This window comes from Myotis brandtii, unplaced genomic scaffold (genome assembly GCF_000412655.1).
Source record: "Myotis brandtii unplaced genomic scaffold, ASM41265v1 scaffold606, whole genome shotgun sequence".
Taxonomy (NCBI): Eukaryota; Metazoa; Chordata; class Mammalia; order Chiroptera; family Vespertilionidae; genus Myotis; species Myotis brandtii.
Window position 1 is genome coordinate 651,711 of NW_005370297.1, and position 27,233 is coordinate 678,943.

The following is a 27,233-nucleotide window of genomic DNA, read 5'->3' on the forward strand; positions in this document are numbered from 1 at the left end:
CATTGGAAAACACAGAAGTTACAGTCAGAGAACAGGGGTTCCAATTCCAGATCTGCTCGTTACTGTGAGACTTTGGACACAGTAAGTTATTATGCCTCTGGAGCCTGTCTCCTCAAAAACAAAAGAATGATGTCAACCATTCGAGATTACTGTGAGGATGAACTCAGAATGTACACGAGACATCTAGCAGAGTGCCTTTGTACACGACATACAATCAATGCACGTTGGTTGCCTTTAGCCCTCGTGCCCTTACTTTTTGCTTGAACAGACACACCAATTAGAGGCTTTTCTGCTCATCTCTATGAACTGTGGGGTTGACTTTATGTGAAACAACTATTGTTTTTACTGCATGTTCAAATATCAATTATAACCTGATTTAAGTTCACATGGTGAGTTCCTACCACACTTGGGATACAAATATCCCAAGGTTATAAATGTCAAGTCCTAACATTGCACTGTAATCACCTGCCCCAGGAGAATGTTTTTATTAATTCCACAGACTGCTCAGAATAGGATGTAGGGTCTCTAAACTGTTTTTCAAGATTTCTCGACTCTCATATAGAATGTATCCACACAATTATAAAGTGAAGATCTTACCATTACCTTATTTTTAATTCCACATACTGCTCAGAATAGGATGTAGGGCCTCTGAACTGTTTTTAAAGATTTCTCGACTCTCATATAGAATGTATCTACACAATTATAAAGTGAAGATCTTACCATTACCTTATTTATCTAGACAATACAAATAGTTAAACTAAATAATTCCAGCCCCAAAATGAAATTTGGAGGTTCAAATTATCCAGTTCAGCTATCATCAATATATATGAAAAACTGCATAGTATAAAATTTTAGCAAAGTATTTTGTTTATGCTAGAAGAGGAATTGGGCATTCCCAATTAGGATTTGGGGAGGAGAAGCATGATAGATTTCCAAACCCTGTCATGCCTCTTAGCAAGGCATCACTGCATTGAATGTTAGGGCCATCTGGTCACCAAGATAAGTACACACTCCTCCTTAAGCCACGCATATTCTCAGTCACCTAGAATCACTCAGAGACCCTGACTTAGCTTCTGCCATATCTTCCTCCAGCTTACCTTCCCCTATTGCACAGCATTTGGTATCTGAATTAGCTGTCCACACTAACAAATTAGCCAAAACACAGGAAAATCTCCACTGAGTTTAGTGAATGGTCAGTGATCCCCATTAGATTAGTGATGGCAAATGACTGACACAAATTGAATTTTTAAAAATATGTCTAAGAATAAAAAAGGAAAAAAGAGAAATACTCTTTGATTATTGTAATTCTGGAGGCATTAATGGGCATTTTTCTTCAGGTTGGGCCACATGTCTTTTTTCTCTACATTGGGGAAGAATAAGTGGCCCAAAGGTAAAGATTCAGTTCAAGCCATCATGTCTGAGTCATTTCACATATTAGTGAGACTCCGACGTGACTTCTCAATGAAGGAATCAGAAGAACAGGAGGACTCTCCGTGTTTTTGCACATGGCATCCCTAAACTCAGAGGGCCAAGGACATCTATAGGCAAAGACCAAAGTAACCATCAAAACAACATCAAAACTTTTATGACATCTTCTCTCATCTTAAAGGTGAATGAGAATTTTGCATTTATCTCCTTAATAAATCCACTTTGACTTTAATATTAACAAAATGCCCCCCCCGAAACCTCTCAGTAAAGTTGATGTTCTAGAAGGATGAGCCATGTGAACTGTATAACTTCACATATGCTTGGCTGAGTGGACTGCATGGTTGGTAGGTCACTTAAAAAAAAGGTCAGCAGCATAGTGCAGGAGAAGGGTATGAACTCTGAAGTCTGGGTTTCTTCAAGGTCAGGCTCTACTCCATACTTCGTGGTGTAGGGCATTTTATCTCACCTTAATTTATGCATTTGTAAACTGTGGATAATATGGCCCATCTGGCAGGACTTTCATGGGAATAAACTGAGCTAATATGTAACAAGCACATTGCATAATGCCTGAAAAAGGTAGATTTTCAATGCACGCATAGATGCTGATGTCTACAGAACATGAGCAATGCAGCTTCCCTCACAAAACAAGGCACATAAAGAGTAACATTAAATAGAAACATCAAATCAACAAATAATCCAACATTGATCATCACTATTTAACTCTATTTTATTTTACTAAGAATTGTTTAAGATTGAGAGTACTAAATTATCCTACAATAAATGGTTTACCAATAATTCATGGAAATAGAAGGACCCTTGAATGTCATATTTTTCTCTTAACCATTTGATGTTTCCCTCTTTTTAAACCATACCTATTTATTCCTTACACAAATAATATAGAAAAACATTACAAAATAGTTCCTACATCAAAAATTCACATACAAATGTAGAATAAGACAAGCTTAGTTTCGTATTAAGCTCTGATTATGAGCTGAGCTACCAAAGCTCACAGTAACTCAGGTTCCTCATTAGTAAAAGTGGAGAAAAAAATTCTGTACATACCCCGCAGGACTTGTATTGAGATTAAATAGGCTAATATGTAGAATAAAGTGGCTTGTAAGTATAAGAACAATAAGCATTTTGGCATAGTAGCACCATATTAGTAAGCCTATTTTTGTGTGTTCTGTTTTCTTAATCCCCACCCAAGGATATTTTTCCACTAATTTTTTTTTAAGAGAGGGAGTGGAAGGGAGGGGGAGAGACACAGAGAAAGAGATATCCCCATGAGAGAGACACATCACTTGGTTGCCTCCTGCACAGAATCCAAACCAAGGCCAGGGATTGAGCCTACAATACAGTAAATGCCCTTGATTGGAGTCGAACTCAGGATCCTTCAATCCACTGAGTCAAACCTGCTAGGGCTGTAAGCCTATTTTTACTTATTATTATTATTAGTAGTAGTAGTATGACTATAGGACTTTAAAAAAAAAGTAGTCAATTTTATTTCCCTTAAACCACAAAATAGTGTTTTGGGTTGTACAAACATCAGTAGGTACAGGCGGGGGAAGGGGCAGTTAGTCAGTGGCCGGAACTCCTGAGAAGTCTCTAAAATGCTAACTCCCAGGTTAAAAGACTTGGAGCAAGGGTGGTGTTATTGGACTTTTTAAACCTCAATTCCCATATATTAAGCAGAGGTAATACTTCATAGGATTGCTGTGAAGAGCAAAAGATATATTTTTATAAAGCACTTGATATACTTTTTGGTACATAGTGAGTGCTCAATAAATGGGGGCTATTATTATCAACTTCATTCTTTAAAAGAAATAAACCTGATAAGAGTGAAAGGTTCCGGGTTTTTGGTTAACATCATTTTGATATCGAGCATGGATTCTAGGATGGGATCCTGACACCCAGTCTAGTGTCTTGTCCTCACCAGATGGTCTCCTCCAGATGTCAGGATCCAAGCTAAAGACAAGGGCTGATGGTCTTTTCCCCTTTTCAGTTTTGTTGGGCAAATGATAATTTAATCATTCTATAGGCACAGTAAAATAGCACCATGTGTTATGTAAGTGGCTATGTATGTTAAGCTCACAGAATGGCATTTAAAATATTTACTCATAAATATTCAGTTTAATAGCACTGTGGCAATTCACTGCGTTGGCACACGAGTGCAGCTTCATTCATTATTTTTAACCATATGGACATGATTTCATTCAGTCCCGTTCTACTGTGTTATTCTATTTGTTTTTTAAAAGAGCTTTAATTTCCTGACATTTTAAAAAATTTTCCATATAACTATTTCATTAAACTATAAAACAGGAAGTGAAAAAGTAAAAACAAGCCCCAGAAAATTAACTCTATAAGCCAACTGTTGCCATTCTGGAAGCAAATTTTTCTACGGTTAGGTAATTACGTTAAAATTTTCCACATTAACATCCATGATGGTTTTATATTTTAAAGTTGAAATATGACTCTTTCAATCTAACTTCATGATTTATTCTTTATTATATACCACATTCAAATGTCTGATGAGACAAGTAAGACATATGAAAGATGACATTTCATATAATAAGCAAAATCGATCTAATTCTTAACTTTTTAACAACTAAAAACACTTTTCTTTATGAAAATACAACCCCTATAGAGTAAAGGGGGAAAAGCTGATTTTTCAATTCAAAGACAACAAGCACAAAGCTAAATTAGCCTAACTCTGTCCAAGCAACTGAGAATGTTTTTTAAAATTACCACATGTATTGGCAGGATCGCCACTTTTTTTTCTATATATAAAGAAATCACTAGGAGGTGAAGATGTGTAGATTACTGGAACACAGAAGACAGCAAGGTTGGAAAAAAAGAGAGCAGAAACAACAGTATGCTATAGCTTTCAGAAAACTAGTTTTAGCCCTAACCGGTTTGGCTCAGTGGATAGAGCCTTGGCCTGCAGTCTGAAGGGTCCCAGGTTTGATTCCGGTCAAGGGCATGTACCTTGGTTGTGGGCACATCCCCAGTAGGGGGTGTGCAGGAGGCAGCTGATCGATGTTTCTAACTCTCTATCCCTCATCCCTTCCTCTCTGTAAAAAATCAATAAAATATATTTTTAAAAAATACCAGTTTTAATATTGTTAACTAGTCTTTCTGTATTTAAATACCTTATAAAACAGATTTCCTTTATGTAATTTACCCAGTAAAAATATTTATATTTCATGTTCTATTGTTTTAGTTTTATATGTTCTACCACATAAACTCAAAGAACACTGATGACTATACATTTTTTTAAATGCCAAGGTTAAGTATATGAATTACAGTCTACGGGCAGAGGATACATCTGGTAGAAATATCAGGGATAGGTGAAGGGCGTGAGATAGACTGTGGATGGAGCATCTGAAAAGCTACCACAGTAGGAACATGAAAACTCTGCTTAATTAAGGTGTTCGGAGCAAAATGGAAAGACATGAAAAAATACTAGGGTCACGGTGTAAGTCATAATGTGAGAACACATAGGTAAGAAATGAGTAAGTCAAGGGAAACCCAAAGGCTTCCCACCCGGACAGCAGAGTGGCAGCATGGTGGGGCTGATGACTAAAATAAGAACACAGGCCTGGAGGGCAGCTGACTGAGGTGCAAGAGGAGGAAAACTCTGGGCACAGCGAGGCTGATGGAATCACCCAAGTACAGTGGTACTATTCTCACCCTTTCTCTAGAAGGAAACAGGTGGATTTGCTTCTACTTTCCTGCATGCTGCAGATCACAGTAACCCAGGAAGGGAAGTTTGTTTTCCCTGTGAACTCTCTCACCATGACAATAAAGTGCAGGTTCACACATTCAGGACATCAGGCCAGGAATTTCACCTTTGAAGGAAAACAAGATTAAGTTCTGTGTCCACAATAGAAGCCACTAACCAACTTTGGGCAGGTTACCAACGACAATGGCTAACTCAGGCAAGACTGCCTCGGCAGGAAGCATGAAAGTCTACAAGAAACAGTTCAACAGTCACTGCTGTTTGAGAAAAGCGCCACAGTTAGGTCCTTGTGCTATAGTTCTTCCTACAGACACCCATCTGGGATAATGAGGAAATCGCCGAGAGGTCTGGAGCCAGCCTGTGCCAACTGCATGTCTGTCCCATGGCTGGGTCAGAAATTAATAATTACTAAGATATGTGTTTCTGTAAGGAAATCACAACCTGGTTCAATTATGCTGATAGTCAGTGGCATAATTTTCTGAAATCCTTATCTTCACTGTGTCAGTATCTGAGGTGCTGCTGCATGGGACAGTCACCCCATTCATTCAGGTCAACTCGACAAGTGACAGTAGGCCTGAATCCAAAACCAAGTGTGTACTTTCCTGCCTTTGCTATTACATTGTCTGAACTGAATCCTACAGCCTTGATACTATGCAAACCAGGGCATTTAAACTCTGTACCAATCCAATATAATAAAATCCCAGTGACCATAACGGCATAATGACCAGAACGACTGCTTGACCAGTTGCTAGGATGTGCATTGACCACCTCTTGGTCCCTCTCCCCGGGGCCTGCAGGCTCCAATCGCTGGATGGCGAAGGGGAACCAGGGTGGGTGGTGGCGGGGTGGGACTGGGGATTGGCAAGTGGGAAGAAGATGGCCCTGATCGCAGGCTAGGCCTAAGGACCCTACCCGCACACAATTTCGTGCACTGGGCCTCTAGCTTATTTATAAAATTGTACAGGTTTAGCATTTGCTCTATCATTACCTTCCAGTTTCTCAAGTGAGTTTCTATGTCCATTACCTGGTGGTGTTTTTGTAGGAGCAACTGATGTAAGGGTCAGCAGCTCTCTTCAAGTGGACATTGGTGCTTTAAAAAGTTGCATTTAATGACTGTTTCTTCCATGCTTAAAGTGTCTGTTGCAATAGGACTTATTATAGAAGTCAATTTTAGTTGCATGTGTGTGTCTTTCCTCTTTCTCAGCTAGGAGTGTCTACATAATGTCTATAAAAATAACTCCTGAAAATTACTAAAAAAACAGTAAGTTCTGGTAAAAGTTATGTCAGGCAGCAAGTCTAAAGTGAATCTTGGGTACATGTGAAAAATATTCATTAAAATAACTTTTCAAGAATATATTAATTAATAAGTAATTTATGCGATGAAGTAGTATTTTCAAAAGACTATAGTTCAGATTACTTCTGGTGTTATTAATCCTTAAACAGCAGTTTTCATTGTGTAAATCTCTATGTACAATCTACCAGACTGATACTAGTTTAAATGAAACTAAATCTACTTTTAGGTGACAATCCTACAACAACCTACCCTGTGCATTCAAAAGGTATCTCTTAAGGGTGTTTATAATAGAGTGGTGAAGGCCTGGGAGGGGCGGGTGTGGGATGAAGGAGGTCAATGGAAAAAACACACACAAAGGGGATATCTGTAATAGTTTAAACAATAAGGAAGTTTTTTAAAAAGAATGTTTGTAGTGTGCTCTGCTTTAGGATTGTATGAAACAGTCATTAACAATGGAATAAATTATGCATTGCATATGAATCATGTCACAATAAAGCAGTTATTTGAACAGGGGAAAAATTATAATGCAAACAATGCAGCCTCACAGTAGTAGATCTATATGTCCTGATATGGAAAACATAGACAAGATATCATTCAATAAATATAAAGACAAACTGTATAACATTCAATGCATATAAAATAATCCCACTTTTTACAGCAAAAGAGCTTAAAACTATAAACCCATATGTATGTGTTCCATAGCTATTAAACTGCAGTACACTAAAAAAGATCCAGAAAGCTCTACAGCAAACTGCCACCTCTCAGGAATGAGGTGATGAAGAACATCTTTCATTGTTTTAGTTCTATAAGGTCTTATACACTTTCAAAGAGAATGCATTTATGGATCAATCATGTATGCTTCAAAATTGAAAGGAACAAATTAAAATGTAAAGAAATTTCACATAATTTTCTATGAAAGACTATTAGCATGGTTTAACAATTATCTCCAATATGATTACTAAAATAAATGACTAAATCATGAACTAGTCTATGATTAGCGATAACATTGTTAAGACTTACTACAGAGTATTAGATGTTGATATCGGATATTAAAATTTACAACATAAGAAGGATTATTATTCTCACATCAATAGCTAAGATTTCAAATGTTCACATTTATATTCTGTCAGTAGTAGAACCCTCAGATTTCTTCCATTAATACAGAGCTTACATTTTACTTACTTTTACTTGTGATTGTAAGGGGGTGTTTTAGTCTATTACATCCAACATGTGATAGGTATTCAACACACATGGCTTTGGAAGGGAATGAATAACAAAAGTAAAAATTATGTACACAGTACGACAAAGTTGCAAAGCAAATGTTTTAAAAGGATAATTTGCATTTTTTCATCTTAGTGGCCTCATCTATTTCTGAAAGGAGAGGAGAGAAGGAAAAGAGAAGTATCGGTCCTATCCCTAATACTAATTCTCAGCGTGTAAATATTACAACACACTGATATGCCTTCATGCGAGGGAACAAAACACTTCAACCATCCTAAGAAATGCTGCAGTTCAGAGAGTATTCCTCCATTGACTCTTTTATTTCTTAACAAATAAATCCAAATGGAAACAATGTCATATTAACGTATCATAGAATCACAGAATCTCGAACATCAGCATGCCAAATTTATAGTGTTTTTCTCTAATCCTCACCTGAGGACATGTTTAGTTTTTTATTGATTCGAGAGAGAGGAGGCGGGGGGAGAGAAAGAGAAACACCAATGTGAGAGAGACATATCTATCAGTTGCCTCCTGCACACCCTCAACTGGAGACAGGACCTGGGACGTCAGCATGTGCCTTGATCTGGAACTGAACCCACCACCCCCATCCTCCAACCAACTGAACCACACTGGCCAGCACATTATGCCATATTTTTTTACACAAAGCTTGAAATTTCTGCTTCTCCAGCACCCCCAGAAAATTTCAGGAAGGTGAGATCATTCCTGAGAATTCTTCAGACCAAACCAAAAATCTGCCACTCTCTAATCCTCATGGGGCTGTCCCAGCTCAGACATAATGATTCTAATCCCTCTTCTGCATGACAGTCCACAGAGGCAACCCCCAGCTTCATAACTGGTTTAGTTATTTTTCTTAAGCCCCCAAGGGACCAAAACAATTATGTTTCCATATTCTCAGCCCAACTGTCTTTTCTGCAAGAACTTTCTTAAATGAATAAATTTAGTCTATCTTCTCAGAAACAGTTCCTATTCAAAGAAGAATAAATATAGTTATTCCTGCATAATCATAATTTTTCCTCTAAAACATAGTAAAATCGAAGCTCTTCATAGTTCGGTAAATTTGGAATTCAATTAGCTAGAATATGAAAATCTGTTGTTTAGTTTTTTGATACTACATTATTAGCTGCAATATACTTCCCTTTAGACATAAAGATGACATGATTAATCCATTATTAGTAAATGCAATTTAAGTTAGATTTCCATAAGTAGAAATGGCATTGTACTGAGATAGCCACAACCTTTGTCCTGCCTTGCATCCACTATTAATCTGTGTGGTGTCTTATCACACTGAATGCAGGCAGGAAGTCTCTATGAAAAAAATTATACCCAGTCATAAGATGATCAAAGCTCTAAACTCCTTAGTCTCATATCACAACAACTGCATGAACTGGTCGCCCTATTTGACCTCAGCTGGGAATATGTGTTGGGTGACACATGATTTTGTTGCTCTGTGAAATGACCATGAAAGTGCCATGAGAATTGATTTGGAGTTAGAAAAATGTTATCACATAGGTGAAACAATAAATATGAAATCCATCAATAAGGAGGATCAAGTCTAATAGAGAAGGTAATCACTTAAGTACTTTTTTTAGTAGCAAGTCAACTCCATTTCTTGTTTGTGTAGTCCCTACAATGTAGAATTCTACAACCTTCTCATATGCTTACAAAGGCAACTGCTGCAAAGAGTTCATGCAAGAAAAAGTGTGTCAAGTCTCCTTCCATCACCATCTATCCCCCTTCACCCTCTGCCTACTCCCCCACCCCCTTTTCCTCTGGTAATCACTATACTATTGTCTATGAGTTTTTACTTTTTCAGGTTTGTGTGTGTGTGTGTGTGTGGGGGGGTTGCTTAATCCCTTGACCTTTTTCACCCAAGCCCCAAACCACTCCCTTCTGACAGCTGTCAGTCTATTCTCTGTACCTATAAGTCTGTTTCTATTTCGTTAGTTTATTTTGTTCATTAGATTCCACATATAAGAGATCATATGGTACTTGTTGGGTGGTGAACACACAATGTAATAACAGATGATGTATTATAGAATTGCACACTTGAAACCTATATAATTTTATTAATTGATGTCACCCCAATAAATTCAATAAGAGATTTTTTTAAAAAGCGGAGGGACAAGTGTCCAGGAATCTTTGGATCACGCCATCTAGGATGTCACTACATGCATCGAATCACTCACAGGGACAAGTATTCTGCCTGTCTGTTGGCCAAAGTGCAAAACAGAGCTACACAATATTCAGTTCTGAGAAGTACTCATACTTCACAAGAATGCACACAGGACAGGCAACTCCCCTCAAAAACAAACAAACAACAATAACAACAACAAAACCAAAAACCTCTTACTTTCCTACTTTCTGAACTAAACCAGCGTGAGCCACTTTATAGGAAAGGAGTATCTATTCTTTGGACTTCTTTGGTCCTCCTTTTGTCTGGCCTGCTAATTCTTTCTCCCTTTGGGGGAAGAGAAAGACTTTTTCTGTAGCTGCCTCTTTCATTGCCAGTCGGCTTTGATAATGTTCTGGAGAATGACATTTTAGACCACTCTAACTCAGATCAGCCACTGAAGCTGAGCACAGCTGAAGAAAGCACTCAATTAGTAACTCCAACTTCAAAGGCTATATTATTCTCTCCTCAATACACACGTGTAACTCCCATTAGCATTAATGGGAGCTGTGGGAGCTCACAGCTCAGAGAATATACCTCCGAGTCTGTTTGCTTGATGAGCATGCAATTAAACCTTATGGCCCAAATTTTTCTAGGAGGGCAAAGTAAGTACACTGAGTACTCATGCAAAATCAAGTGTGCTCACTTTGGGAAAGTAAGCTGTCACTGCTATTTAAACATGGAAAAAGCTACCCAAATTAGGCCTATTTTCATTTCATTGATCCTCCTGGATGTAGACAATGGCCTTTCATGGTGTTCTGGGAAAAGTGTCACTCTTCTGATTTAAAAGTTCAGTTATATGTTTTTATAAGCATTACTCCACAGCACCTAAAAAACTAGCCTCAGGGGTAACAATGTCTAATTAAACTGAAACCACCTTAAGTGAATTTTCAACACACAAAATCCGTGGCATCTACATACACTCAGTGGCTTTTCCTGAGTTGTATTATAACTTAAAGTTAGAAAAAACTGAGCTGGCGTTTTAAAAAATCAGTTTGAAAGGAAAATGCTCTCCTCAAATAATAAATTGGTTCTTATTGGGAAATAATTTTTGTTCATTGACCTCATTCTAGAGATTATCCAATAGTTTTCAACATAGAATCAATACATGATAGAGACTAAAATATCAATATATGTTAGCTAGTCTGTGCCACAGTCATGACCAATCCTCTACAGGGAAAATAACCTTGACTGATTTTGTACCATTTAAAACAATTAATTTTCTGCTGTTCACACAATTTTCACAAACTTTAAAGAAAAATTTATGAAGAATAATCTTGATGTTTTTAAAAAAAGATTTAATCAAATTCAAAGCTAATGATCTAATATTGATGCATCATATAATCCTCTCTGCCATCAAACATCACATTTGGACTTTCTAATTATGTGAGAAATGAAGGTTATCTGAGGTACTGGACCATAAATACAAATCAATCGAATTGCAATGGGCCAATGAACTTGTCAAAAAGACAATAGTGCCCTCCCCACCAAGCTTATAGGAGTGCTGAGATGTCAGGAGACTTTGCAAATTTTAACCTGTCAGATGAGCTAATCCATTTCTAAAATTTCAGCAAATATGTGGTCTACATCAGTTTTATACTTAATATTTAACACCTTGCCTCCTAAGTTTGATAATCATCTCTTCATGGACTTTTAATCCTAGCTATTAAAGAATGAAGCATCTCAAAGCTGAACACAGTGGGCCTTACTTCAGATTCTTCGAAAGACTGAATAAAGAATGATAAACATAGGTAGATACTAAACCATGGCCTATGGTTAATGAATACTGAGTAAATAATGATGGCAAATGTGAAAAGGAATTCACCATTTCTTAGCATAAAAGATTGTGGATTGTTTCTATCATACTCACAATCTGATTTGTATAACATCTCTAATAGAAATACCCTAACTTTCAAGGTATATCTTCTACACAAAGCCAGTTGAAAGATAACGACTGTTGTCATTGCAGAGGGGACAGTTTCGTTCTTAGATTTCTTTTATCTCTGAATGACTGTGGTTAAGCACACTTATAATTGAGGTGTACTGCTAATCTTGCTGGAGTGATTAGTCCTCCTGAGACAACCTTTCCCAGCAAATCTGAAACTCACCCAAAACTTCAGTTGGTACAGACACAGCTCCTTCCTCATTTAGAAATGAAATGGTTGGTAATGATCTAACTTGGGACTTTCAGGATATAAAATCACATTTATTCAAACATCCACATTAGCACTACCATACTCTACTTTCCAAAACTTTCAATCTAAAATATTAGTTTAAAAAATCCTTTTTCTAAATGGTCCCTTTTTAATAAAAGAAATACATATATTTCCAGGTGAAAATTCATTAAATTTCTGTGAGACATGAAATGTAGAGTAAATTGATGGCTACTAATGACAATTACCCAAAATATTTGTGGAAAGAAGACAGAGATGAAAGAAGAGGAAGAGTAGAAGGAAGATGTCTGCCCAGTGTCTCTGACTGAGACTAGTGTATGGAGCACCCATCTATGATCTAAGACAGGGATGGGCAAACTTTTTGACTCGAGGGCCACAATGGGTTCTTAAACTGGACCGGAGGGCCGGAACAAAAGCATGGATGGAGTGTTTGTGTGAACTAATATAAATTCAAAGTAAACATCATTACATAAAAGGGTACGGTCTTTTTTTTTTTTTTTAGTTTTATTCATTTCAAACGGGCCGGATGCGGCCCGCGGGCCGTAGTTTGCCCACGGCTGATCTAAGAGGATGCTGAAATTTGTATATTTCTCAGTAGTAGAAGAAACTGCAATATCATTTTGGATACATGTCTGATGACTGCTTATCAAGTGGATATGCAACACCTGATATAAAGGTCATTTATGTCTATTCCTAATTTCCAGGGTGTTGTACACCTTGGACATATCACTTAAGCAATACCAACTTGTAAAATTGACTCACATGTTATTTCAATGAATATTTTAATGCCTGCTCCATAGTATCCTGGTGAACTCAAACCCAAACCTTTCCCGCATGGGATAAGCAATATTTAAAAGAACAACAACAACAAAAAACACCACCACCAACAACATAAACTAATTCTTTTGTTTTTTAATCTTATCCTTTTAATTATAAAAATCCAAACCATTTAAATTAAAAACACAGAGTCCTTGAAACATTGAAATAATAAAACTCTAAGTGAATAAACTTTCATAAAATAGGCATTTCTATATGTATATCTCTATGTATGCATAAAAGGATGAATTAATTTCTTCTCTGGCTATTTTGCAAAATTCATCATTAAAAGGTATATCTGATAGGGCAATTTCATCACAGAACATACTCAATGAAAAAAATAACTAATTAGAGAACTAAAGATGTACCTTCTCTGTGTTTTCCTGATTTTTTTTTTTTAATACTAGCTTTGAAATTGGTAGGCTGTCCTTCCTGATTTTTTTTTAATACTAGCTTTGAAATTGGTAGGCTGTCCCACTTAAAGCCCTAGATTTTAAATTGCCATTTTTTTTACACCCAATTAAGTTGTCAGTGTAATGAAGAATTGTCCAACTGAGTAGAACTGTGAGGATCTTCTCACTGCTGATGTCTGAAGTCTTAATTTGCAGATGCTTTTGCCTAAATTAAGAATTTTAAGTCACCTTCTCAACAATAAGTCCTGTAATGTTTCTACCAACTTCAACTCAAGATAGTCAATGAAAAAAAGTTGCTTCAAAAGTGGCCCTTGTGTGGTACATACGATAAAGGGAATATTTTCCTATAACAATATGATATTTGTGCTCTGAAAAAGAGATTGCCATGCCCCTGGTTCTTTGAAGGAGTTGTTTGTTTTTTTTAATTTGTTTGTTTTTTTAAAAAAAAGACCACAAATATGACGGGCTTAGTAATTTCCAAGTAGCTCAGCAATTCTCATAACTCATAATATTCAAAAAGAACAAACAAAACTGACTCTGAACTGTTCATTTGCATAAAAATGTTGTATGAGAATACATGAATGGTGACCAATGCTTCCTTGAATAATTCTTAATGAAGGAGAACTACTTTCTTGTTAGATTATCAGACTGTTGTCAGGAAGGGATTTTAGTTCTCTCCATCTACCAGAGAAAGTTATGGGCTAACAAATACTAACACAACTCATTTCCAACATGTCCACAATGACCAGAATTGACCTATTAACTTCCTGAGGTTGCTCCAGATAAACATTTAGGAAGCACTTTTTTAATCGGCATTTTGGGGATCACTAAGTTTTCCTTAAAGTGGGCAGTAAGTCAGCCATAATACTCAATGTCAATTTATAACAGGCGTGGCAATACCTGGAAAAGTATATCTACCATAAGATAGAAGGATATGCATAAAATCCGAGAGCAAATGAAAGGCTCTTTAGAGTACAGGGAGCTAACCCTAGTTGTTGGACCTTAGGAAGTAGTGTATCTAAGGATGTTGCTGGTTTGCAGTATATACTAATGACTTTTCTTTAGGGATAAAAACACCTAAACTCTCATTTTTTAATAAATAAACACTTTATTATGAAAATCAATTTTTGCTCAGTCTGTGTGGCCCCACTGTTGAGCGTCAACCCAGGAATCAAGAGGTCACCACGTTCAATTCCCCATCAGGACACATGCCTGGGTGCAGGCTCGATCTCCAGTAGGGGCCCTGCAGGAGACAGCCAATCTATGATGTTTCTCTCTCATTGATATTTCTATCTCTCCTTTCCCCTCTCTCCAAAAAATAATGAAAACATATTTATTTTAAAAAAATAAAATCAATTTTGCCTTATAAAGTCTTCTGAGGGACAAGATCTTTTAAGGTATTTTACTAGTCCACTTTAAAATCATTTCATATATAGGGTCGCTATGTCATCCTAGGCAAAAAGTCATAAAAAACAGTGAATGCATTAATAAAAACTCCTTTCACTGTTAGTTGGGAGAGGAATAAATGGAAATATTAATTTAAAGGTTAAGTTTTTTCAACTACATCATGTTTTCTTAAAATCCAAGCAAAGTATATCCAAAATCTTCCTGTGAATGAAATATAATTTTCTTTCAGAACATTTATACTCATCAGGGAAAAAAAGGTGAGGTTAATATGTCAAATCTTACGTTTCAACAAACCTCACTGTCACATTGATGGAATGCTCAAGGAGACACTAGTTCTTACGCAAGTACTAACTTAGGAAGGTGTAAGCTTAATACTGCGAGTGCGCTTCTAAAAATAAACTTCATTATCCCTATACATTACATATATAACTGTCTTGTCACTTTAACCAAAATTATGGTTTCTTGTCAAACAGAGATTGTAGCTTCATTGAAGATAGGCGGTGGTAATGTCTTTTCCACCTTTGTTTTCCCAATGCTTCGTACAATCCCTGGCATAGAGAGAACTATATTACCAAATAAATAAATTCATGAATTAATATGAATTGCTTTTCCTGTACTGTGTGCTTAATCTAGATGTGGAAACATCTGCTGTTAATTCTGATTTTTAAAAATAAAATTTTAAATGAAGTACTTCTGGAAGAAAACATTATTTAGAACATTATTTGTTCAATTTGACATTTGTTCACTCATTTACGGAAAATTTATAACATGTCAAATACTGCCTGGGTGTTCAATCTTGATCAAAACACAGCCCTGATCTCATGAAACTTCTAGTCTAAGCAGGGCCATCATCCTGGGATGAAAGGAAAGCTATGTCTCATTTTTCCTTAGTATGTTCCCTAATCACTTAAGACAGGATGACATTCAAATTTCAAGTGCTTTGCAGAGCCCACAGTGGCCCAATGGTGGCTTACACGTAGGGATAACAAAATTATTTAGTGGACAAAGCAGACTCACTTAATAGCTATAAAAGCATTTTTTTTCCTAGCCTGAGAAAGACGGTCCCGAGTCCCAGAAAATTCTGCATTACAAATGTGACAGTGCCCTTTAATCAAAATAACTTAAAATTACCTATTGATAATTATAATAGCACTGGTGGTAATAATGCGGGTGATGACAATGATAACCACCACCACTACTGAGATGTACTAAGAGCCCTGCACTTTGCTAAAATGTGTTGTGGATCAGCTCCTGCAATCATCTTCTCAATGGAAGACAGCAGGTCATCTGATATCTCCACCTGTTGTATAAAGAAACTGAAGCTTTCAGAGGTTAAGAAAGAAACACAGATCACATGGCATGGTCAGGATTTGAACTTAGATCTGTTTGTTTGCAGACCGAACTCATAACCACACGTTCTATCACTCCTACATCAAAGGTGGTAGCATAAACAACCCCAAAGACAAAAACAAAAAACCAACAAGCAAAAACCCTTTAAATGTGGAACTGATACATGAGATTGTCCTGCTTCTTCTACAACAGTGGTTCTCAACCTTCCTAATGCTGCGACCCTTTAATACAGTTCCTCATGTTGTGGTGACCCCCAATTTCATTGTTACAAATTGAACATAATTAAAGCATAGTGATTAATCACAAAAACAATATGTAATTATATATGTGTTTTCTGATGGTCTTAGGCGACCCCTGTGAAAGGGTCATTCGACCCCCAAAGGGGTCGCGACCCACAGGTTGAGAACCGCTGCTCTAAAAGTATATAACTAATGATGCTGCATTTCATAGTCATTAAATACACAATGACAGGTTTTACCTATTCCATGACCTAGGATAGTCCAGATGTAATAGAACAGAAATCATATTTTAAGTGTGACCATAGTCCAAGCTAGTGACTACCTTGTCCTAATATAAAAGCATCCTCAAAGTATTGAAATGTGTGTTAAAATGACATTCAGCACAAATCTAAGCGGGGGGGAAAAAGAAATTCTTGATATTGTGTATTAGAGAACATTGTGACAATAAAGGATCTTCAATCCTTTCAAATAATTTGGTAATAAATGTACATTTTCAAACTTCCATGTCAACTTATTTTCATGTGAAAAGCTGATTTTCAGTTCTTTGGATTAAGCAATGTTTTATAAGCCACAGAAAATTTCTTTTCCAGGATTGTTGATGCCCCCCTCCTATCACCATGGCCATGATGGGCTCATTTAATGAACTCTTACTGAATTACTATGAGCCAGGTACTGTTCTCTATCTGGGGATTCATCAGGGGCCAAGTGGGACAAGCTCAGCTTCAAAAGGATGATGAAGGAAAAAAAGAAAACATTGCACTTTTCAGCAACTTTTCTGTTCTAGTCATGGTGCCACATGCTTCATACATGTGTGTCATCAATTTCAGAAAACAATCATAAAAAAATAGCTAGGTTATCCTCCACTCTAAAGATGAGGAGGTTCAACTTCAGACTTAAGTAACGTGCCTAATCCCACATAGGACAGAAGCACTGGACTGTTAATATGAACCCTTGTCCATCTAGCTCATGGGTGAGGAATTCTTGGAATTAAACAAATATACAAACAAACAAGAAGTGTGCATTCCAACCTAGAAAGGTAAAAAATATCTGAAAGCTATTAATATTGATTTGCTAGTCTCATTCTTTTAAACAGTTCTTTTGGTGTTACATTAAAAAAAAACCACAAAACAAACATACAAAAACAGAGGCTCTCATCTGGGGAGACCTAAACATTAGGACCAGGAAACCTGAGATCAAATGTATCACTTAATAAACACGCCTATCATCAGGCATATCAGAAAAAAAATTAATAGGCGTAAAATTTTATCCAAAATCTATTAGTTAGAAAGAAAATCCATGGTGTAAGGGCAAAATGATATATATTTAATGCAAAATAAAGTTTAAAAATCTTGAAATATAAATTAAGACCCAAGCTCATTTTGAAACATCACAGATAAGATAGTCATTAAATTTTTCTGCTATCTTTAACAAAATATATTAAGAACACCAGGATGTGTATCATCATATTTGTGTTTAATGTAGCAGTAATTCACAAGTCATTGTTTTGTTAATAAGATAAAATAAGTTGCTTGATCTTCTAAGGAGATATGTAATTAGGATTTTGATAATTAAATCCTAGATGAGGCATTTGGTATGCCTATGCCCTAAATCCCAATAAATTATGCATGCACAACTTTTAAAACTGTATTCTAATTAGTAGCTTAAAATAAACTAATTTTGGAAGTCAGGAAATTGAATTTTTAAGAATTGTTTAAATTTTATCAATGAAAGCTACCCCCATATCCAGAGGTTATTATTATTATTATTTTATTAAGAATCACCTAAGGACATTTTTCCTTTGCTTTTAAAAGAGAGTACAAGGGAGGGAGCAGGGAGAGAATGAGAGAGAGAGAGAGAGAGAGAGAGAGAGAGACCAATGTGAGAGAGACACATGGACTGGTTGCCTCCTGAAGAAGCCCCAACCAGGGCCCAGGGCTGAGTATCAAACCTGCAACCTAGGTACCTGCCCTTGACCAGGAAAGGAACCTGAGACCCTTAGGTGTGTGAGCAAATGCTCTAACCATTGAGCACACTGGCCAGTTGTCAAATATATAAACATTAATTATGTATAAAGGACTATGAATTGTGCTAGTATGCTATATCACTTTAAGAACTTCAGTAAACCTCTTTGCAAATTTCAATTCATATAGAAATGTTTTATGTTAACTTGGTTACATGATTCCTAGCTTGTGTACTTTAATATCTTTAACCAATAAAGTATGTAATTTTCTTCTACTATGACTCATAACTTCTCTATTCTGAGATACCATGGTTTATACCTACCTGTGATGGTTAATTTCATGTGTCAACTTGACTAGGCAACCAGGTACCCAGGCATTTGGTCAAACATTTTTCTGAGTGTTTCTGTGAGGATGAATTTGGATGGGATTCACATTTAAATAAACAGGCTGAGTAGAGCAGATTACCTTCCTTAATGTGAGTGGGCCCCATCCAATCAGTTGAAGACATTCATAGAACAAAGAGTATGGCCCTACCCCAAGTAAGAGAATTCCTCCTGCTTAACCACCTTCAAATTGAGACATTGGTTTATTCCTGCCTTGACTCAAACGGAAACATCGGCTCTTCCCTGGTCTCAAGCGTGCCAGCCTTTGAGCCCATTCCTTATTATATATGTACTAGAGGCCTGTTGTACAAAGAGATTCATGCAACAGGCCTTCCCTTCCCCTGGCTGCCGGCACCGGTTTCCTCCGGCACCCAGGACCCAGGACTTCGCTCCGGCCGGAGCCTTCAGTCTTCGCTGCTCCCACTCCGCCGCTTTGGCGCCTACATATGCAAATTAACCGCCATCTTTGTTGGGTTAATTTGCATACTCTCCTGATTGGCTGGTGAGCGTAGCAGAGGGATGGTCAATTTACATGTTTGCCTATTATTAGGTAAGATATCTCCATCCTCTTTTTGATTGCATGCCATTTCTCTGGGGAACCCTGACTAATATACCACCCACACCCACTACCAAATATTTATCAATTTCTGACCTACCTAACTATGTTCATAAAGGTCTATCCTGATATTCCTCCCCACTAGCTCTACCTAATAAAAGCCTACACATTCTTCAAGTCTCAACTCAGAGGTGTCTTCCCTCCCATGATGCACTATCAAAGTAGGATTTTTCCACACGGTGTGCACCTGTAGCATGTTAGCACTACTTTCACTTCATGCCTGTCTTTGGCTGGGCAGCTGGTGGAACATTGTCCTTCCAGGGCAATGTCTTATAGAGATACCCCGCCCCCTTTCTGAAGGTTTGCTTCAGGTCACCTCACCTTTATGAGAGGCCTACCTTGTTACCTGTTTTGTGATCTGAAAGATCCATGGATGAGTTCTGCATTTATGAAAAGGTAAAGAGCTAAAACAGTGTTCAGCGTTTGTTTTGCAGGGAGCCTACAGGGGCAGCGTGAGTGCCCACTAAACCCCTTCCCTGGGAGCAACACTCAGCTTCTCAGCATCATCCTGCTGTCACTCTATGTCTGGGAGCATCTGTGCTGCATCCCGAGTTACTGTGTGCATCCCTTAGTGAGATGTGTCTAAGGTAACTGCTTCTTCCCTGTCAGCCATTTCAGCTTACGAAAGGCATAGGAAAGCTCTACTTCCGGATAGCGAGGGAAACCTGTACAGCAAAAGTAACTTTTTAAACTTTAAAGTTTAAAGAGCCGGAATACATATCACATTATTTCTAACTGGGTGAAACCCCCCCAAAAAAAAATCTTCGCTGTAGGACCAAGAAAAAAAATCACTTCAAATTCTGTGGTCCATCATTTCTTACATCAAAAATAGATTAGACTAGGTGATTATCAAATTCCCTCCCAGCTCAACATTTCTGCAGCTCTATTAACAAGTCAATCAGCAGTAAACACGCAATGACTCGATATTCCTTTTTAAATGGATAACAATATCACAATATGAAGCCAAAAGAATATTGGTCTCACTTATATGCAGCAACTTACAAGTGCACTTATCCTCTCTGAGCCCTTTTAAGACATAATCCCAGACTGAAAAAAAAAAAACACAAAAACAGGTAATGATGATTCAAAGCAAGCAGCCTGCATCACCAACACAATGGTCCTTAAAAGACGAATCACAAGGGACCATGAACAGCCTCAGCTCAAGGTGCCATTTCCCCCAAATATTATCGATGTCTCTCCTAAGTAGAGTCTCAGTACCTGGTCCCCGTGCACACTGATTCACCAAGAATAGTTCTCTTTAAGGACTAAATATTAAGTTTCTCTTTACTTATATGGTGCTGTCCACCACCACCCCTTTTTAGCATGGAAACATAGTGCACAGGAAGGTTTTTTCAGGTTAGTATCAATGCATGCCTAGTATTCAACGATTTTATAAGCCTTTGCAAGCAATCTTCACTGGGTATCATAATTGCCAGCAAGTCCCCTGTCTTGGCCACCCTTCCTTTTGTTTCAGTCTTTCATAAAAATCCTTTTGTGCGACAGTCAGGCAGCTGTGCTTTGTTCTTTAATGTTCCTAGCCTGGATCCCCAGCCGAGACCACTTTAGAACATACACGGCAAAGTACCATTTTCACAGCGGGGACAACTGTGTTCATCTTCAGAAAGAGGCATTAATAAAATGAGACCGTAATGAACATGCTAATTCTGATCACAGGGTACTGCGAAATGGCAGGAGAGTCTACTGCCTTCCCCCTGAAAAATGACAAAAGTTTATTTCAACAACTTCCATCATGGTTTACATTTTTTTTTTGAAACTGACATATTATGCAAACATCTCTTTCCATTTCTCAATGAAATGCCTTCTCTGTCTCATCCAACGTCTCACTCTCTGTTTTACTATCTCTCAGTAACGGCCCTCTTCCGGGAGCATATTTTTTCCATCTTACAAGAACTGACTTGCTGAAATAGGCATGTCACTGAATCTTAGAAAGCTAGAGAGAAGTGATCTGAGGACTCACCAACCCAATCCCTTCTCTGTGTATGAGAGAAAAAAATCCAAAAATCAAGATAGTTAACAGAGTTGCTCAAATGCACAGCTACTTTGGGGCAGAGCTAGCGTTGAAACTCAGATTACTAGAGATTTAGACTTGAGGACTTTTGTATATTTTTTTATGTCTTGATGATGATCATTCATAAAATATGATGCATTTATATGGAGTAGATACTCAATATAAGTATTGTTTCATAAAATATATCTGTAAAACTAGGTAACTTAATTCGTCTCATTTTTGGTCACCTAACTTTTTTAGACAATAATTTTATTTTGTATGTGTTCTATGGACAAACTGGTTTCCTATGAGTAGATAAGAGAAACAATGTTACATACAGGATGGGGCAAACGTAGATTTACAGTTGTGCGTGTGGTAAATAATATAATAATTAATAAATTATACATAAGAATAAACTCTGTGTTTTGTATACTCACAACTGTAAACCTACATTTGCCCCACCCCTTATTAATCCTACTTTATGTTACTGCTGGTGGTATTCGGGGGGGCAGTGCTATTTGGGAATGGGCAAGTCTTGGGGGAAAAAATCCACTAAACTTAAAAAAAATAACATTTTACATGCTGTTTGGGATGACAACAAAATGTGTATTTTCTAATTTCTACATAACAATATAAATTCAAGAACATGACATTTAGTCAGATAATTAGAGGCACACTTGATTAATTTTTCTGTAACTTCTCTCATAGAACGGGAATTGTGTAGCCAGAAGGAAGGATTCTTGATGTCCTTCCGCTTGCCTGAAAGAGGCATGACTGCCTTACAGGAAAGTCTTTGGATGGCGATATTTCCTTTCCCATGCCCAGTGGCTGATAACGTAATGGAGAGAACATTTACATCCTGATATCTTTGGTCAGAAAGAAATAGTGACCAGTGAACCAAAGATTCAGAAAGAACCAATTCCCTCTGGCTTATGATCCCTCTTCTTAAAACACCCTCTCTGGTCCTATTCTTAACCCTCACTGGAAATCTAATATCCAATCCAGAGTCCTTAGTAGAATTCTACAATTAGTTAGGCTCAGCCCTCAATACCTTCTGCGTGATATCGGAGGCCTCCTGTTAAAGTTCTGCTGAGGAGGGAATACACGTGGTATGATGGATATGCTCAGCCTCCTAAACCACAGACTAGAGAGCTGGGATTTGCTTATGTTTTCACAGCCACACAAAAAACTTGAAAAATGATCTAGAGGCTGTAACTACCACATTTAACTCCCCCTTCTTCCAAGACTTCTTCTAGGAACTATGGTCTACAGTGTATAAGTGGTAATTGCCCGAATAGCTCATTCCAGGGCATGCTCAGCCCAAGCCTGTAGTTAGCCTTCCTTATGAAAACAGTTTTTCAGAGCGAGGGCCATCTGAAACCAACTACAGAGGGAAACTTTTCCCTGAAATACTACCTTCAATGCACATGGGTGGCCAGGGTATTCTTTCAATGTCTTCTGCATTAGCCACACAGGTTAGATGTTTAAATCTGCAATTAATTAGGTTCTCTGGTAGCCTGTGTGAAATAAATTAGTGCTCTCCATCCAGCCCAATTAGACAAAACCCATCAGGACGGTTGGCACATTTTTGGCATGATCAGCAAAGTGAGGAAAAACGTAAATGACCCATGTGGACCAAATGAGCATCTGATTAGGCCTCCGGATGACAAAGTGGAAAGCAGTTTCCACCCACGGCAAAACAAGTGTACCTGCCAACGTGATTTGTGAGAGAAAACTAACTTCAAATGGGCACAAAGTGTGATGTGAAACCCTTCACTTTTGTTAACGACATTCATGTTCTAGGAATGTTAGTTTACCATTAGAATACTTTTAAAAGATGATCACTAATAGAATTATCGATAGTTATTTAAAAATGTTTAAGTGAAGAAGTAACTCTAAGAAACAAAGCTAATTTCCGAACCCATTTATTTCATCCTATAAGGATATATGAAAGTATTCTATTTTTAAGGTTATGTTTAGACTACTTTTCCATTATCCAAAATACCTTTGAGTTTTTCTCATGAAACATTTCCAAAATTGCTAAACTTAGTCTTTAAAAAAATAAGGTTTTACTGTGTTACTAGAATCATAAATTTCATACAAATGTACTCACATATGACAGATATTCCCATAGAAAGTCAACATCATATTAAAATTTCCCAATAGATTTGTTTTATGTGGGGGCTAGTTAGATAAAAGCAGATGAGATTGGGGGACCCCAGTAAGCTGGGAGGCAGAAAAACATAAATCCATGTAAATGTCTACGTGAAGTCATATTTTCCTCCAACTTTTTGTTAATGTCTTCATTAAATGCATAAAAATTAAGTCAAGCCAAATGACTATCATTGTTTCCTTTTAAGGAATTTGTTCAAGAAACTCAGAAGAAAAAAATAAGTTTCTGGTAAATTTCACTTTATTAGACCTTTGTAATACACTTTCTACATAACAGCTTTAGTTCTTCACTAGGTGAATAAATGAAAATAAAAAATTAAAAGATCTACAAATGAGTTGATTTTGCTTCAGAATAAATGGTTCTACAAGTTTCAGATCTGTTATGTATGTTTATGTGAATATATACATATGTATATTAATATATGTACATACTTTTTATAGTTTGTATTAAAAATTTGTATAACAGTGTTTAAGGGTCCTTTCAGTTCTAAAATCTGACTTATAACTCCTGTCTGCTCCTTTTTCCTAATGTCTGATTCTTGTCTGATACATTTTATTCCTTCCTTTACCTTTTCAGGTATTTAAAATATTTATTTTTTAAAACACATTCATGCAGTTCAATCATCCATAGTTCAGAGACCATGATTTCTACTTTCTTTGATTGGGCTTACTGTCCACTGTGAACTGGAACTGGTTTTAGTGCTGTAGAATTGGAACCCATGAGCCCAATGGGGCATGAATGATCTCATACGGGGCTGTATGCCCTGGAATGAGGGTGTCTCTGATAGGTGAGTGTTTACATGGCTGCCTGTTCCACACTCTATGGGATTCACTATTTCTTTTTCTTTCTTTCTTTCTTTTGAATATATATTATTGATTCTTTACAGAGAGGAAGGGAGAGGATAGAAAGTTAGAAACATTGATGAGAGAGAAACATCGATCAGCTGCCTCCTGCACACTCCCCACTGGGTATGTGCCCGCAACCCTGGGACCCCTGAGTCTGCAGGCCGATGCTCTATCCACTGAGCCAAACCGGTTAGGGTGGGATTCATTGTTTCTGACCAGCTTTTAGGTTAGCCTCTGGGTCCTGAATATTGCACTAGAAGTCTCACCTTATGCTAAAAACTGATCTTTCTCCTCGTACTTCCACCTCATTTTATATAGGCCTGTGTCCTGCTGGAGAGATAAACTTCAGTCTGAAAGCCTATCATCCATTTGATTATTACCTTGGGATATCTTCTCTGGAGGGTCTCTTTGTTTTTGACCCCTGGAAATTTCTTCTTTGCAAGCCTACCATGCATTTAATTTAAATTTTCAGATATTTTATCAACATTTCTATGTGTTAATAAGGGGATGAAGAACTTTCTGTATGAACTTGAGCTTGTCATAATGGTCAGGAATATAACTCAAATCTGACTTAGTTGTTTTTAAGCAGCATTCTGTTACATGCATTTCAAATATCTGTATCCAGTTGCTCCATATGCCCCCCTTAGACTAAGATGTTTATATTATTTAAAATATATTTCAGCACATAATGTAAATAATTTAATATTCTAAGATTCTTGGATTAACTAATTGATTTGAGTATTAAATAATTCCAGACGGAATGTTTTTGGAATTCATAAAACATAGAAAGTAAGTAAATCCCTCAATGGGAAAAAAAAGTAAAATGGAGGAGAAATGTTATTAATCTATATGTTTCCCCTGTAATTATTAAAATGCAATTCCTTCTTTCCAATTCCCTTCATCTTAAGAAAGCCTGTTTTTATAAATTGTGCAAGAAAGCAAAATAAAGTTAAGAGTAAAATAAAACAAGTAAAGTGTGTGAGAGAGTAAAATAGATAAAGGTACAAAAGTTAGTCTGGAAATATTAACTACGAGGCAAGTCACGTCAATTAATGTTCTTATCTCTATTCAAAAACCTGCTTTAGATACATACAACACAGTATTATTAACCATTATCCTTTATTTATCTTCTATTACTGTCATTCTAAAGAAAGTCTAGGAAGCAGACACACTGTACTGGACATTGGCCATGTCATACCATGCTTTGGTCAAACTGCATAATCCACATAGCCAGAGTCACTTAACATCATCAGATGTTAGTTCAAGAAATATAAAAGACGGAAATAAAAACACATAATTTTTTACTTAAAGAAGAAAGGTGCCTTTCTTGTTTTGATTCTTCTTCTTCAGAACAACTCATCTGTAAGATAGAAGTTGCTCCTTTAATTTTGTAAACATCAGTCATTTGTAAAAAGAAGTTGCTGAGCTCGGTATGAAATCTCCATACACAAGTAATGCTGCTAACATGTAAAACAGTAGCATACCCTGTTTTCTTTCAAGGTTTTCCGCCAAAAATCAAAATGGTATCTGGCATTTGAAATCAGAATTTCTTTGGGATTTTTCTTTTCTCTCTCTGATTTGCATTTTCCAAGACTCGTGAAAGAAGTCATCCACTGTCTATTTAAAAGTTGAGCTCTTATAAACATTTGATTTCAATTCATTTCCAATGTAAGTGTCAGGACAATGCTGGTCTTTTTGATGGCTTTACAATAGAACATCTGGGATATAGAATTTCAACAATGACATGAGCAACAAACTTGCACTTGAGTACTTACCACGCAAAACTGTGAGTCTGGTAGATACACTTATTTCTCCGACGTTATTCGAGGCCACACATTCATAAATGGCCTCATCCCGGGGAGTCCTTAATGGCTGTATTCTGAGAACTGATCCAGATCCATCGTCAAACTCTATTACCTATTAGAGGAAGCAATAGCTGTCACAGGTGTTGTTACAATTGTCCACCTCTGAGCTAAACCTCTTAATGAAATGGTGAACCGGACTTTAGGCTCAGATTAAACTCAGCAGCATTTTGAGACTGCATTTTTATACAGTGGCGAAACGGAATGTTTGGATTAATTTAATGAATCCACTGAACAAAGGGTCAAAAGACATGAACCTACATATGCAAAAATGTAGAATTGTAGTCTCTGTTGAAAATCATCCAGGATTCACTCACGAAAACATTCTAGTGGGTGTATCTAGGGCAATTTGACCCTATTAATTCTGCAAAAGACTTGCTTCTATGATGCATAAACTTCTCAAATTATTCTATCTCTGAAAACATATATGCACAAGTAGATCCATTCAATAATTGGACTGTAAGGTGAAGAAATAACGCATGCCGCCACCAAGCTTTGCTGATGTATACTGTCTCAGCCTGAACAGGATAGATGAGTGAACCATGAGGAGAAACTGCATAAATCTAGCACTTAGGCAGCCGACAAGAAGGCTGTCACAACCCAAGAGCCTAATGGCATGCGTTAATTTTGCCATAAATCATTCCAGTGTTTGTTCTAGCTTAGCATTTTCTGCATTTTTAGGGCATTTTGCTGTAAAATGGAGGCTTGCTTCACCAGGCAGAAAATGAATGCCCTAAACAGTCAGCCTGAATTCACTATCATTATGAACTCTGCTGAGAGAGTTAGCAATCCTAAGTATTTATCAGCCACTTCAAGTACTACTTTTAAACAATAATGATGATGATATTAATAAATATGTATTCAAAACTATGGACTCTTCTACCTGTCTTTTCTGTAACTATGCTGAGTTCTTTTAGCTGTTCACTGAGATACTGTGCTTTTTTCCCTGCATTTCCTTGTGAATGGTATGTACATGGGCTTAAATTATGAATAAAGAGAGAATGCCTTATAAATACATTTATGAAATGTTCAACCCAGGATGTTGTGTGAGAGTATATATGTCAGCATAAGAAAAAAAAGGAGGTGGGATATTTTAAAAATATATCCATTTCA

At 37.0% G+C, this 27,233-nt stretch overlaps 1 protein-coding gene across 19 annotated transcripts in view; it reads right to left on the bottom strand.

Moving 5' to 3' along the window:
- PTPRD (protein tyrosine phosphatase, receptor type, D) overlaps window positions 1-27,233 on the bottom strand; it is an 865,179-nt gene that overhangs the window by 301,074 nt on the left and 536,872 nt on the right. For all 19 annotated transcript variants that reach the window (XM_014550614.1, XM_014550624.1, XM_014550612.1 and 16 more), the window contains one exon: window positions 26,034-26,175. In XM_014550614.1, coding sequence (XP_014406100.1) covers window positions 26,034-26,175 — 142 coding nt within the window. The remainder of the gene's footprint in view (window positions 1-26,033; window positions 26,176-27,233) is intronic.